The sequence below is a fragment of the Lonchura striata genome, chromosome 16 (genome assembly GCF_046129695.1).
Source record: "Lonchura striata isolate bLonStr1 chromosome 16, bLonStr1.mat, whole genome shotgun sequence".
Lineage (NCBI taxonomy): Eukaryota > Metazoa > Chordata > Aves > Passeriformes > Estrildidae > Lonchura > Lonchura striata.
Genome location: NC_134618.1, coordinates 2,661,310 through 2,676,766, shown reverse-complemented (window position 1 = coordinate 2,676,766; position 15,457 = coordinate 2,661,310). Strand labels below are relative to the sequence as shown.

The window sequence follows — 15,457 nt, the reverse complement described above, 5'->3', positions numbered from 1 at the left end:
ACTGGCACTGCAGTGCCCTGGTGCCTGAGAGAGGAAGAGGCATCTCTGAGCTTTCTGCAGCCTTTGTTCCTGCCCCAGCACAAAACCATGGCATGGCAACAGGAACAGATGGAGCAGTTGAATCCAACTCAAAGGATTTGAGAGAGTACAAATCACATGATGTCCTCACTGCTGAGGTGCTGCCTCCCTTGTCAGACTCAGAACTTGGAGAAGACATCCTCTGGCAGGTGTTAGGGCAACTGATTTTACAGGCACCAAGATGGTTCTACTAACATGAATGGATAGTTTTTGCTGGTAGGAAGGGGGTTGAGTTCAACTCAGTTCAGTTGTGGCATGTGGCCTCCAAGTTCTTTGACTCAGTATCTGAATTGACAAAATACTCCACTGATGAAGCCCAGGCCAGGGGTAGGTGAGTGATCCATCCACACACCAGAAACTAAATGCATTTTTTCTTTTCACACATCCAAAGTGAAATATTTATGACTTCTAAAAACCTTTTTTATCTAGATCACAGTTGATGTCCTCTGTGTAACAGTTCTGTGCACCAGCTCAAGGGGTGCCACCCTGGTTGGGATGTGGATTCACAGCATGAAGAAAGGAACAGCAGGGGTTTCAGAGGTTTCAGACTGCTCACACACAAGTTACCAGCATTGTTGGATTGTGAACAGGCCAGCTCGTTTTTCCTGTACTTCCCTTTCCCAACATTCACAGTGGAAATGTTGGAACAGGTTTTGTCATAGTCCTGTAGGACCTGCCACAATTGCTGGAGTACAAACCCTCACTTGAGTGTGCTATCATGTGAAACAAAGCAAATGAATTCATGTCTTGACCTCCCCTGTGCCATTGCTGATGCCTTTGTACAGGAAAAGCAGACCCCTGAGCTCTGGAGCTGGCTGGAAGTCACAGAATAGTTTGGGGTTCTTCTGTGCTGAAGTGATCTGCAGGAGCCTGAGCCTTCCTGCTCTTCCCATGAGGAGGGAACTGCTCAGAGTCCTGAGCACTGCAGTCATCTGCAGGACATTCTAAAATGAATTTATAGCCTTTTTGTGCTCATATTTTCTTAGGAGTTTAAGGCTCTTGAGCAATTAAATAATCAAACTAAGAAAGTGTTAGCTTGCAGCTTTAGAAGGGAGGTGTGTGGCCAGGACCTACAGAAGCAGCATTTGTTCCTGGGGTAAGACTCCAGAGTGCCCAGCCACATATCTGAACCCTCAGTGCCTGCTTGTTTCTGTCTCTCTCTGACAAAGTCTGCCAGAAAAGTAGTTCCTGGAATGGCTTAGACACTTCCTCATAGCCAAAGCTCTGTGAATCACATTGAGCACTTTGGTCATCCAGCATATTTGATTGTTGAGGCCCAGGGTACTCAAACATCTATTTCAAGCCACTGGGAAAGTCCCTCTATCAATATAATCCAGCAAAATGCAGATAAATCCCTCCTGTCCTGGACAGAAAAAGTTTTATGATTTGGGGAGAGAGTTTAAAGCAGAGCTGTGTGCTAGAGAAGAGCATTTTGTCCCAGGAGTGAACTGTATGATTTTAATTAATTCAAAGCTTGAGGAAAAAGAGAAAACATTTTTGTTTTTCAGTGTTCAAGAGTCATAGAGATACTGCAGCAATGGCACTTACAATGGTGAGGAGTTTTATTCTGTTTGTGCTTCTGTCAGTGTTTGATCTGTGCCTTAGTCTTCTCTCATCTTCTTACCTGCAGGAAAGAATAGCAGGCCATGCTTGGCTGGAACAGGTTTGCAGAGCTGGATTGGTGATTTTATTTCTGTGAAGTAATTTAACATCTTTGCAAGAAAAATGCCTCTCTGGTCCAAGCTGTTACCTTTGAAACATTGTATTAAATCTGTGTGTGCACTGTGTCACCCTTGGCATCCAAAATCTTTCCTATTTATCTTTACAGTATTGGCAATGAGGCAAATCCAAGAGGAAATAGGAAAGTGGTAGGTTTGATGGGGTTAGCCTCTTAAAAACATGTGGATGCTGGAATTAATGGTCAGGGATTGCTTTGAAATGTTTTAATGCTTTCAGGTCAGCCACTTCCCTCCCTCAGCCTGAAAGAGGGACAGATTTGCACATGTGCTCTGTCCACACGAGCACAAATTAAAGACAGGCTCTCTGTCTACTGCTAACATGGAGTTCCCATTCTGATAGAAATTTGGGAAATTTGGAAGGTTTTTCCAGTCCCTCTATCATCTTCAGGTCTGGCTGGCTGATTTCTAGGCTTTGTACTTGCTCTAGAACTGAGTTTACAAGCTGAAGGTGGGAGTGATTACTTTTAATGGAGCTGTGTCATTAGGCTTAAAGCATTTTAGAGACAATACATACTTCCTGTTGAAAACGAGGAATGTTCTCAAATCCAGAAAGGTTGAAGAGAGTTTCTAGGGAATCAGTGCTCAGCTAACAGCACTGGGCAGCAAATTCATGGTCTGTGCTCCAGGCATTGAACCATGGAACCTCCTGAGTGGGAAAGGACCACAAGGATCATCGAGTCCAACTCCTGGCCCTGCACAGGACACCCCAACAATCCCACCATGTGTTTGCTTTCCTTGTTTTGTGTCTTTGCAGCTGGGGTAAAGTTCAGAGTCCTTGAGCAGCAGGATGGAAAACCTTTGCGTCTCCTTATGCAGGTAAGGCCCCCGTGCCTTCCCCCAGAGTGACCCCAGTCCATCTGTGCTGCTCCTGCTGAAAGGCTCCACTTCAACATTAATAGCTGTAAAATGCTGAAACAAGGGAAATAATCTCGTGTTGCTGTGGCTGGCTGCTGCTATCTGTGCTTTTTGGTGCCCTGCTTGTGTCCTGTGTTTGGAGGAAGTGCAGTGCCCTGGATGGTGTGAAGAGAAATGTAGAAGTGGAGTAGGAAAAACACAGAGCTGTGTTACTTCTGGGATTAAGACCTCATGCCATTATCACCTCCTGGCTCTGTGCAGCTTCATGTGATAATTGCTGAACACTAGGAGAAGCAAAAGAAGGCATTTAAACCATCCAGAATGAAGCAGCAGGAAAAACTCTTCCCCTCCAGTGGTGCTGGAAAGCCTTGGCTGCTCCATGAGGCCAAGGACAAGAGCCTGGGCAAGATGAGAGAGGAAAGAGCCTCCTGCTTTTCTCCAGGATTGCCCTGGTGAGGGGTATAGGTAAAGTGCTTTTGTAACCCCCCATTCCCACGCTCTGGCATCAAAGATACTAAAGGAAATTATCTTCTGAAAAGAAATGAAGTGTTGGCAGCAGGGAAGTTCTCCTTACACTTTCAGGAGTGAAATTTCCATCTCCTGACCCAGCAGAAACACAGCCAGGTCCCAGGGAGGCTTTTCTTGCACTCTGCAGCCTAAAGAGGAGAGGCTGTCAGTAGTGTATAATACTTATGAAAGCACTTGGATACTGGGGGAGTGTGTGGGAAGGATTTAACTGCAGCTTCCCAGTCCTTTTGCTTTTTTCACCACCAGTCCCACTCTATTTCAGCAAAGGTCAGGCTAGCAGGGAACCAGCAAACCAGCTCGTAGCAATTCTAGAGGGAATCCCTTCTACAGATGTCTTCTAGGGCAAAAGTAGCATTCTCTAAGCAAGCTGTCTTCCCAGCTCCTGCCTTTCAGTAGGATAGTGGTGTAAGAACCAAAGTCTGCCATCCTCCGTGACCAGGAGATTCCAGAAAAAGGAAACCAGACACCAGAGATGAGGCATAGGAGCTGCTGAGCAGAGCCTTTGGCATCAGTATGTGTGAGAGGTGAGGTGGATGGAGTCTTCAGAGAAAAAAGACCATGACTTAAAGAGCAAAGGCAGTGAGTCATATGACTGTGATGAATTTTCCTTGGACCACTGCAGGAAGATCCATTTTCTATCTGGAATATAGCACAAGTCATCACCTCAAGAGTTGGAAGTGCTGCTGTAGATGTCTGTCCCAGCCTTCTGTTCCAATAATAATGAGCAGACAGTCAGAAAAGGCACTTTTTTGCTCTCTTTATGCTGGTGGAAATGAAAAATGGGCTTGTGTCAGAAATCCTGCTGAATATCCCACTTTCTGATAGGCTTTTGGAGAAGGTAATCTAAAAAAACTATTTTTAAGTGAAATTCTTATTTATTGTACACAGTGATGTGCCTTTCTTGAGAATCTGCAGTGGCTTTTCCCCTTCTGTGGAAGAGGGCTTCCACACAGAAGGGGAAAAGCCACAATTGCAGCTGTAGGTGATAGTCTGAGCTGTCCTTTGAGGCACTGGGAATGGATTATAAATCAATAATGCTGGCTTTGAGCATTCCCAAGCAGCTTCTGGTTCAGCCAAGGGATTATTTTTGATTTTTAAGATAGTGCCTCTGGAATGCAAAGTCCAGACCCTGGAGGGGGGAAGAAGGTGGGGGATGATATTTCCATTTCAAATGCTACTTATTATTCTTCAGGAAGTCTTACATAGGTCAGTATTTTCATTAGTGTTTAAAGTAATTTCTTTAGCTGCACAAGAAGAAATCTTTCTGGCAGTGTGGCTCAATAGAACTGATAGCCCATGGAGAAAACTGGCATTAAACTGAAGGACAGCAGGTCTGGAGTAGATATGAGGAAAAAATTCTTCCCTGTGAGGGTGCTGAGGCCCTGGCACAGGGTGCCCAGAGAAGCTGTGGCAGCCCCTGGATCCCTGGCAGTGCCCAAGGCCAGGCTGGACAGGGCTTGGAGCAGCCTGGGACAGTGGGAGGTGTCCCTGCCCATGGCAGGGGTGGAACAAGATGGGCTTTAAGGTTCCTTCTGACCCAAACAGTCTGAGATTTTGGGATTCTAGGTCACAATGAGTTTGATCCATTCATGTACCTTCTGCTGAAAGTCTTATCTTCTGCAGCAATTGCTTTGGAAAGGGTTAAACAGCAGAGGAAGGGAAAAGGGAACAGCTCCATTAGGATGGATATTCTAGCAGGGTTTATTATATCTTTGACCTACAGAACTTTCATAAGGGGAACAAATATTGCCTCTTCCCTAATAATGAGTTTTGCCTGTTTGCTTCCATTTATACCAGAAGAGGCAGGGACGTGAATTGCTCTGGATATAAGAAGCTCTGGTTATTGCAGTGGCCAGTGCTGCCCCTGGGTATCACCACTCTACCCAGAGATGCTTCTCAACAAGAAATGTTTTGTGCAGACCTTCCAGCCCACACAGCTAGTAGCCAAAGGAGCACACACTGTGTCTCTCCCTTGTAGAGCAGCAGTTCCTGTCCTCCTCCCCCAGCATGTTTGCACTTCAGACACTCTGCTTTGCCTACAGCTGATGAAATGGGCAGAAATTAGTTACACAGGTTTTACAGTTGTTAGTGCTGGGGATAGGTTTCTTTGGCCTTCCCCCACCCCATTTATTCTATTTTATAATTTTCCCTGCAATCAGCTGCCTTGGCCTTTTTCCTGAACTTCCTATGGATGCTTCTGTGTATAGGCATTTCCCCCTTCTGTTTGAGCAATCTTGTACTTTGAAACTAATTTGACAAAGGTCTCTAGGATTAGTTCTAATGAACTCTTAGCTCAACCCTGCTTTCCAAGAGCTCAATTTCTGTAGACATTAGGGGTTCATCCCTCACCACTCCATGAGCTCCAAGCAGTTAGTGGACAAAAAAAAATATTCAGCTTTAACCAAGAAGTGACTATGTGCGTAGGTTTGCTGTCTCTCTTTCCTTTTGTGGCTGGATTCTGTGCTGTGAATTACAGTCTCCTTTCCCAGAGCTGCCTGGTTGGTTCCAGCAGAGCTGAACCCTTTTACAGAGAAGGATGTCCTTCCATTTCTCTCCACTGACCAACCTTTCCCTGCCTCTGTAAGTCCCCACCCCTGGCATCCCTCATGGTCTGTGCTCTGAGCCCCACCATTTCTGTGCCATCTTTTTTGGTCCTTTGGAGGCTGTGCATCCTTTTCATGCATCAGGTCTTGGCCACACTGGATCCATCTTGTGGACTTCACCTGTCTCCCTACCCTGAATGCTTCACTGGGATGAGCATTTCCAAGGTCTGACATGCTTCTGTCACCCCTTGTACAGTAAATGTGTCTGTTCACATCCCTGTCTTAAAAAGGTCAATGCAGCAGCTGGGGACCATGAGCAGAACTTTTGTAGGCACAGACTTGGGGTAGTGATTGAAATCAAATTAAAATTATTAACTCAGCCAAGGAGACTTAATTGAAAATGGTAATGAGGAGCTCTGTGGTGTGATCTTGTCATGCTAGGACTTGGTTCCACTGGGTGGTTTCAGGTTTAACTTAACACACAGCTGTGGGCTGAGGGCTCGTAGCAGGTACAGCTAAACTGGTCTATTCCAGAGGAGTTCCTGGAGTCCCAGTAGATTCCCAGTGCAGCACTAGATGTAGATTTAAATTGGGTATTAGGAAACATTTCTTCACAGGAAGGGTGATGAGATGCTGGCACTGCTGCCCCGAGCGGTGGTGGAATCACCATCCCTGGAGATGTTCACAAGCAGTGTGGATGTGGAATTTGGGGCATGGGTTAGTGGTGGCTTTGGCAGTGCTGGGTCAAGGGTTGGACTCAATGATCTTAAAGGTCTTCTCCAAACTAAAAAATTCCATGACTCTGTGATTCTGCTGCTGTCTGGTGTCTTCAGCTGCTGTGTCCTCCACTCTGGTGTGTAACACACTCCCCTCTCATTCCCCCAGCTCTCCTGCTGGTTCTTGTCTGCCCCTCTGCTTGGGAATGATTCTAATAGCACCCCTTGCCAAGCTTAATTTGTTCACGTTGGGGGATGTTGAAGAAGGATTAGCAGCCTTAGCAAGCCAGGGGGGATTCTGATGCTGTGTGAGGAGCAGGACTGATGCTTTCCTTGCTGCTGTCCCTCTTTCTCCACACAGATCAACCCCCTCTCCTACGGAGCTGTGGTTCAGACGTACAGACTGCCCACCTACAGCTGCTATCCCAGGGACTCCTGGGCATCTCTCTGCAAGAAACTGTTCCTTGGAGAGCTCATCTACCCTTGGAAACACAAAGGAGACAAGCAGAACTAAAGACAGTGAAAGAATCTAGGAACTGGACCTGAAAAACATACTGGCTCCTAATGCTTTGGGACCAAAGGCTGCTCAGAGCCAGCAACCGCTCCATCCCTTTAAATAGATTTTGGTAACATAGGAAGGGCTGAATTTTTAAAGGCAAGTATTTTTAAACATTATTTTTTCAACTTTCTCTTCCCCTACACTGTATTTGTATATTATGCTAATGATTATTTTGGAAGCAAGAAGTTAAACCAAGTCAGTGCCTCATGAAACCAGCGCTCAGTGTCGTGGAGGGAGCATCTCCCAAATGGGTTGGTGATTAATTTCTCCTTCCGTGTCACAGGAAGGATGAATGGTGATGAATTTCTCCTCCCAGCTCACAGAGCCATAGCAAATCAGCCCCTCAGGTGGTTCAGAGCCACAGTGCTGTGGTGCCTTCAGCCAGAGCATGTTTTGGACCTTTTATGCTTCATCCTTCAAGCCAGCTGATCAAAACCATGTGGAGAATCAGCTCGTGGAGTCCTACACCGAAAACTGAACAGCTGGGTGTCTGAGTTCATGGGCTGTCTAATTTCTTTTGAGAAGAGCTTGCACTTACCCTCACTGCAGCACCAGAGGAGGTGTTGTAGGAGCAAGGCTGGAGGCACAGAAGCACAGACTGTTTTATCACGATTCTGTGATTTCTCTTAGGAGAGTCGTTTGCTTTGTATACATTTCCAAAGTGCATGAGTGCTTGGCTTTCCATGTCCTGGTCTCATTTTGATGTGTCTCCTATTCTCTCTTTTGGAACGGGTGCCTGTGCACTGGAGGATGTCCCACTAGGCGTGCAGTGGTTGTGTCAAATTTAAATACAGGCCTTACCCAAAGTACACTTCTTCCAGCTCTGCTCATTCCTCTGCCCCAGCTCAATCAAGGAGTCAGTGTCATTGTATCCTGCTTTTTGTACTGGCAGGTGAGGGCTGTGGTGGATCCATTCCCTTTTCCCCTGGCTGGCCAAGGAACCAAGGATGGAGGAGGAAGAGGAGAAGGTGCAGTGGCTGCAATGCCCAGCCCTTCTCTGAATGGCTGCCTCTGTATTCCAGTGGGCATTGGCAGGGCAAGGTGCTCTGGGGCTTTAGGAGCCTTCAGTCAGCACTCCCAGCAAGAGGGTCAGGGTTTCCTACCTCAACCCTGTGTCTCATCCATGTGCTGGCAGCTGTCACAGGAGAGAAGGATTAAGCCCCCGCTGCTTTAGGACATCCCTGGCCAGATGTATTTGGGTGGTCTGGAGCTGCTAAAAGCCCCTCATTGTGCAGTCACTGCCCCTACAGACATAGCCTGAGCAGGAGAAGAAGAAGCTCTGCAGGCAGGTGCATAGTCCAGACATTCCTTAGCAGGCAAAGCTCTAAGGTCTTTGAATTTCTTAGGGACATGTGAGGGAAGCAGGACTAACTGGGCACTACATTATGCCCTGTCACCTTGAGCCAGGGCAAATCACTGGGGAAAGCCAGTGTGGCAAAGCTCCCCTCACCATCTCCCCTCACCCAGCCCATCTGGCTGGGACATCCCTGCCTGCAGAAACTGCAGAGAGCTTGTTCATTGATGATCCATGCTTAAAACTCCTGTGCAGCATTTTCTTGTCTTGGAACAATCACTACCTGAGGAAATCTCTGCACTCCAGGTGGGAATAACTGCAGGCTGTGATGCATTTAGTGGATGAATGGTCTAAATAACATTTTCACTTCAGCTGAAGTCAGAGTCATAAGCCCCATCCTCACCTGGCACTGAGCAGAGCAGGTTTATACTTTACCTCCCTCTCATCTTTCCCGTGGAGCTCCTAAATGATATCCCCTGGTTCCTCCCACACCTGCACAGTTCAGTTTGCTGACTGCTGTGAGAAACTTTGTTGTTTTTGGTCTTGTGAAAGTAATGATTCTAATATCCTGGCGTTTAAAATCTTTCTGTGGGACCAGACAGTTCATGACGGTCCTAATCGTGGTACTTTGGGTTCAAATGCCATGAGAGCCCCAGCGACAGCACAGAGCCATGAAAACCAGCAGCTCTGACCTATTGGGAACCTGCCAGATTTATCAGATGTTCCAGTGTTGGGTTTGTTTACTAAGGGCTGATACTGACTCTGGGGTGGGGAAATACCAAACCGAGAAAAAGCTCCTCCTCAAACCTGAGATCGTGAGTCTTCTGCAACAGAGAACCTTGAGCAGCCCAGCTGGGCAGTGTCAGCTCCTTGTGGTTGCAGTTCTCCTGTGTCACCCAGAGCTGGTGCCTGAGCTGCCTCTCTGCTCCTTGCACTGGGTGTTCTCCTGGCCTGCAATGGTATCTGAGCATCTGAGTTGCTTCTGCTGGATGTTTGCCATGTCTCTCCTCTTCCTTTCCAGTCCCTGCTGTGAAAGAGTCTTCCCCCACCCTTTTCCGACTCTGTGCAGAGACATTACAACAGTGTAGCAGACATCCTGCTCAAGAGCACTTGACCTTATGTCATCTCTCTAATTAGAAGTTAGGATCAGCCTCATCTTCCACAGCAGCACAGACTGGCCCAGTGCTGGCATTTCCTCAGGGAAGAGGCTGCTAGTAAGGCTCTGGCTCTGATTTAACCTCAGATCCATATTATCCAGAGCAGCCCTTGGATGAGAAGTAGTTAAAAATTCCAGATCACCCATTCCTACCACACACCCCTTATAGCAGGCAGCACACAGGCTTTGCCAGCCATCAGTCAAAGACTTTAGTCTTACAGACTCTTTTAAATACTGCATTTCCTTATTATTATTTCCACCCACCTTTTGGTTCCCAGTGCTGCCACAAACCCCCTCTTTATTTGGGCAGGGGGTTTGTGAAGGAAAATGTGATTCACTGTGTGAAAAACTCTATGCTAGAGAGAAATTCTGCCTTGGAGAAATACTTTCTTCCCCTAAGCAGGACAACATGTGACAATGCTGAAAGGAAACCTCAGTACTTACACTGCACTGAAGGCATTGGTTATGGGTTTGGGAGTTTTCCCTGATGCTGCAGCTGACCTGTGCCCTGTTCAGGCTCACACAAAGACTCTTGCCGAAATGTACAGTAGTGAAAGGCAGGGAAATCTGCATTTCACCCTGCAGAGAACGAGCTGCTTTCCTTCTGGCCCATGCTGCCTCTTCCTGCTGCTCCAACACCATCTTCTTCCTTAACTCTAGCCCTCAGTGATTTACCCTTTATGCTTAGACCTGCTGGTGACACCATCACAGGAAACTGGTGGAGGTTGTGATCGTCTGGTCCAGCTCCTGCTCCTGCAGGGTCACCCAAGGCTGGTTGCCCAGGACTGTGTCCAGATGGCTTTGGGATATCTCCAAGGATGGCAACTCCAACCCCTCCCTGGACAACCTGTACCAGTGGTTGATCACTCCCACAGTAAAAAGGTGTTCCCTGCTCTCAGGCAGGGTTTGATGTGTTTCAGTTCATGTCTCTTGTCCTTGTGTTGTGCAGAGCTCAGCAACGCCCTAACTCAGATTGCCTCAGTGAATGTGAACATTAGCAGTCCATGTCATCTCTGCTCCTGTTCCTCCTCTTCAGGCACTGCTCAGCAGCCCCTTTGCCTTTTGGGGGCTAAAGCCTTGCTTAGGGGGGTGCCTGTGCATTGACTCGGATCCCTTATCTGCTCCTTGGTCCTTTTCTGGACTTGGTAGCAGAGAGCCCTTTCTCTCCAGTCACATTGCTGTCTGTGCTGAGCTCACAGTGGGAGCTCTGGGAGCTTGAGCAGCAGAACCCCAAACCTGGCAGTGTTTGGAACAGCCTAGAGTGTGGAACCCTGGGGCTCTGCAGGGTGAGTGTGCTGTGCATACACAGGGGACAGGTCTGGATCTCAGCTGATCTTCCACATGACAGGAGGCCACAGGGCTTCCCAGCTGGATTGGGAGTTTTGGGTGCAGGATAAACTTGTTCAGAGCAACCCAAGCCCCATGTGAGCAGCTGATCTGCCTTCTGGATGAGAACAGAGTGCTCACCACCTTTGCCTCTGGCTCACCATTTTGCATTGGGAGTTGCTGCAAGAGTCTGTCGCCTTTGGCTCCAGCCCTTATCCACGCCTGGGCCTCAAACCAGGAATGCTCAGAGTCCCCCTTTACCATCTCAGCAAGTTAATATGAGGAATGTTCCTACACTGATGCCCCTGCATTCCCAGGCAGGTAGTGGGGCTGGGAGCAGTGGAGGTGTTTGGGGGAAGCTGCAGAACCCAGACCCAGCTCAGGGCAGGGACAGACTGCAGCTCCTCTGCCATCCACTGTTATTTAACATCTGGAACTGGGGAAGTTCGTGAGAACGTGACAGTTCTTGTAATCAATCCTCCTCACAGTGTTTTCTGGTTTTGAGTAAAGTATTATAAAAGAGCACTGACTCATTGAGAGTTTCATTAAAAGAGTGTGAGTGTTTGTGAGTGAGGTTTGGCAAGGAAGTTAAAACCTACTGTGCATTTCTCCGTCCCTCACGTGAGCCACCAGGCGTTCAGCAGGAGCAAAGTGCTCCCACACAGTGACACAGTGTTTGTTTTAAATGTCACCAGTAGCCCCAGCTGAAGGTGACTTCCTTCCCACTGCAGCCCTGATGTGAAACACAGGTTGGTGATGTGAAACACAGGCCAGTCCCATGCACCAGTCCAGGAACAAGCCCTGCTCAGGAACCACACTGGCTTCAGGCTCATCACAGCTCCAGTGCTGCAGGCAGGAGTGCTGGGAAGAGCAGTGACAATGCCAGCAAAGCCAGTTGCAGCAGGGATGAGGGATGCTGCACATTCATTCCAGTGCTTGTGTGCAAGTTCAGAGATGGAGAGCTTTGTTCTAATTACAGGTTTTATTGGTTAATTCAACCTTTTAATCAAAACTTAAATTGATTTTGATTACTCCAGAATAAAGATGATAGGAGGAAAATCCAGCCCATACCTCTAGTTTGACTTGCTGCTGAGCACAGTGTGGCTGTCAGCAGCACAGGGATGGGGCAGGGTGGCTGCTAGAGGCTCAGCTGATCCAGTTCATCCCCATCCCACAGCCTGGCTGGGCAGTTCCCAAACCTCTGCTCTCACACACGGGTATTTCAGCATTTATCCAGCTGTAATTGTTCTGCCAAGGCCAAACCACAAAGCTTGTGCAAGGAGGAGTCAATGAATGCCACCTCAAGCCTGGGAGATGGTTGGAGTGATGCTCCTCCAGCTCTGGGTGCCCCTGTGATCCAGAGGGGGGTTCCTTGGTGTCACATGAGCCTGCCCATGTGGCGTGCTCAGTGTGAGGGGCAGGACAGGGGACAAGCCCCTGCAGCACAGCACAATCCGAGCAGGAGCCCAAGCTGAGCCTGGGAATGATGAGTCCTTCTGGCCACTCCTTCCCTCCTCACAGCAGAGCAGTCACTCCCTTGAATTCCATTCCTTTCTCCTTTGCCCTTTTCCAGCTGAATGCACGGCTGTGGCTGATTTCCCACATTGCAGCAAGCCCCTGCCAAGCTCACCCCTCTGCCAGGAGCCTCTACCAGGATTGCCCCTCTCACTACAATTCCCACCTGTCTGGGCACTGGTTTCACTATCCCACCAAAGACAAGAAATCCCTGGAATGAGCGAGCCATGAACAGGACTTTGGCTGGCCCTGTGGAGTGGCAGGACTGAGACCCAGAGGCTGAGAGATAAAATTGAGGAGATTCCTGCCCATCCTCCTCCTGTCCACTTGCACTGCTTTGGATCCATTGGACTGTTGGACAGAAATGAGGCTTTTCTCCCCTCCTGGGCAAAACAAACATCCCCAGGTCGCCCCTCTCCCTTCCCCTGCCCTGCTCACCAGCCTGTGCCCTGGAGTGGATGTTTCCCCACAGGCTTTACCTCCAAGCCCCTCTGCCCCGGGAATGCAGTGGCTGCAGGAGGACATCTGCTCTTTGGGTTTGCTTTAGGTGCTCTTTGGGTTTGCTTTAGGTGCTCTTTGGGTTTGTTTTAGCTGCTCTTTGGGTTTGCTTTAGGTGCTCTTTGGGTTTGCTTTAGCCGCTGTTTTGTTTTCCTCTGTCAGTGCCCTCTGTGCTTTGGGAGCAGCCATGGGAGCTGGGAGAGGGCACACAGGGGGGCTGTGTTTGGCCCCTGCCAGTGCAGAAGCCAAACTGAGCAGCTGAGGATGAGGATCCCCTTGGCCCATAGGACACAAACCCCTCACCAGAAGAGGCCCCTAAAGGGATCACAGCTTGTGGCTCCAGGGCAGCACAGGAGCTCGAGCTCTCAGGCTGTGGGAGAGGGAGCCAGGCTGAGACCACCAAAGAGGGGCCAGACCCCCCTCCCTGTGAGTGTGGAGGGGGCAACTCTGGAGCAAGTCCAGGGAGCCCACGGAGATGTCCCAAGGGCTGGAACCTCTCTGCTCTGGAGCCAGGCTGGGAGAGCTGGGGGTGCTCACCTGCAGAAGAGAAGGCAGCAGGCACACCTTAGAGCCCCTTCCAGGGCCTGAAGGGGCTCCGGGAAAGCTGGAGAGGGACTGGGGACAAGGGATGGAGGGACAGGACACAGGGAATGGCTCCCACTGCCAGAGGGCAGGGATGGATGGGATATTGGGAATTGGGAATTGTTCCCTGGGAGGGTGGGCAGGCCCTGGCACAGGGTGCCCAGAGCAGCTGTGGCTGCCCCTGGATCCCTGGTTGTGTCCAAGGCCGGATTGGAGCAGCCTGGGATGGTGGAAGGTGTCCCTGCCCATGGTAGGGGTGGGATGGGTGGTCTTTGAGGTCCCCTCCAGCACAAACCATTCTGTGACTCTATAAAAACATCCCACTTTAATCCATTCCCTCCCTTCTCCATCCATGAGTGACCCTGCCCTGCTTCCCAGCCAGCAGAGTTCCCCAAGGAGGATCCCGCAGGATCTTTGCAGGCTGAGGGACATCTGTGGTGCTGGCAGGGCTGGGGAACGTGGCTCACTGAAACGGGATTCACTGGAAGCTGGAAGCTGGGAACATGGATGGAGTGCCTAGCTCTGGAAAGATGAGCAAGATGCTTTGTTCAGCACAGGGATTTATTTGTCAGCAATGACAGCAGGGATCCTCCACACCTTCCCATTGGGAATCCCCTGCGACTGGGTTTGGGAGCGGTTCCTCAGCGATGTCACACCAATGCCAAGGGATTCCAGTGAGAGCATCCAGGAGTCCTGGCTACAGGCTCAGCCTGGCACCCACAGCCCCACTGCTGTCCCCATTCCCTGGGGACATGCTGGATGTCACCATGGCTGCCCCCTGCCCCACCAACAATGGAGTGCACACACTTCCCTACCCAAGAACCCGCTGCCTGCCATGAAATGGATGATCACCCACCTGGATGCCCCCAAACTGTAGGTGGCCCTCTTTCTGGATGCCCACCCCAGATCTAGAGGAGGACTCCTGTATGCCCTCCCTCCCTACCTCCCACGTACCCACCCACCTGGACATCTCTCACATCTGGATGTCCCCGAGTCCTGGGTGCTGCCTCTTCTTGGGTGCCCCACACATCTGGAAGTGCCCCATCGATGTGCGCCTCCCATCTGGATGCTTAGCTCATATCTGGATGCCCCCCCAATCCCGGATGATCCCTGGGTGCCCCACACACACGGATGTTCCCCAACCCCGGTCCCCAGTCCAGGACCCCAGTCCCAGTTCCCCAATCCCGGTCCCCAATCCCAGTTCCCCAGTCCCGGTCCCAGTTCTGCAATCCCGGTCCCCCATCCTGGTCCCCAATCCCGGTCCCCAATCCCAGTTCCCAATCCCAGTACCCCTATCCCGGTCCCCAATCCCAGTTCCCCAGTCCCTGTCCCCAGTCCCTGTCCCCAGTCCCGGTCCCCAGTCCCAGTCCCCAATCCCAGTTCCCCAATCCCAGTTCCCCAGTCCCGGTCCCCAATCCCAGTTCTGCAATCCCGGTCCCCAGTCCCAGTTCCCCAGTCGCGGTCCCCAATCCCGGTCCCCAATCCCAGTTCCAGTTCCCCAATCCCAGTTCCCCTATCCCGGTCCCCGGTCCCGGGTGCTTCTCCCCACGGCGGGTGCTCCCCCGCCCGACTCGCCATCCCATCATGCCCCACTTCCCGCAAGGCACGCCGGGAGCTGTAGTCCCCAGCCGTCCGCTGGCCTTCTCAGGGGCGCGTCGGGGCGGGGCGCACCTGATTGACATGCAACTAAGCCTATGGGCGCGGCGGATTTGCGGAGGAGGCGGGGCTGTCTCTGATTGACGCACACTTTAGCCTATGGGAGCGGCGAGAGCGGGCCCGAGGCGCCTCCCGGGCTCGGGCGGACGCGTTGGGTCCGTGAGGCGGGGGCGGCCCTGCCCGGCTGAGGTGGGTGGCGGGACCTGGCGCTGCCCTGGTGCGGTGCTGCGGCCCGGCGGGGCGGAGCGGGCTCGGGGCCCGGCGGGGCGGCGGCGCTTTGTGCGAGTGGGAGGGCGGAGCGCAGCCGTGTCAGCGGCGGGGGCGCTGCGGGGCCGGGCCGGGTCGGGCCCTTCCTCCGCCTTCTCCTCCTCCTCCACCTCCTCCTCCGCCGCAGGTCCCAGCGCGGCCCCGG

The 15,457-nt window shown here is 50.8% G+C and overlaps 1 protein-coding gene across 2 annotated transcripts in view; it reads left to right on the top strand.

Annotated features, from left to right (window-relative positions):
* PIGQ (phosphatidylinositol glycan anchor biosynthesis class Q) overlaps nucleotides 1-11,316 on the top strand; it is a 37,301-nt gene extending 25,985 nt beyond the window's left edge. For both annotated transcript variants that reach the window (XM_021529652.2, XM_077786781.1), the window contains exons 10-11: nucleotides 2,572-2,633; nucleotides 6,821-11,316. In XM_021529652.2, the coding sequence (XP_021385327.2) occupies nucleotides 2,572-2,633; nucleotides 6,821-6,973 (215 nt within the window). In that variant the 3' untranslated portion in view covers nucleotides 6,974-11,316. The remainder of the gene's footprint in view (nucleotides 1-2,571; nucleotides 2,634-6,820) is intronic.
* The last annotated feature ends 4,141 nt before the right edge of the window (nucleotides 11,317-15,457 follow it).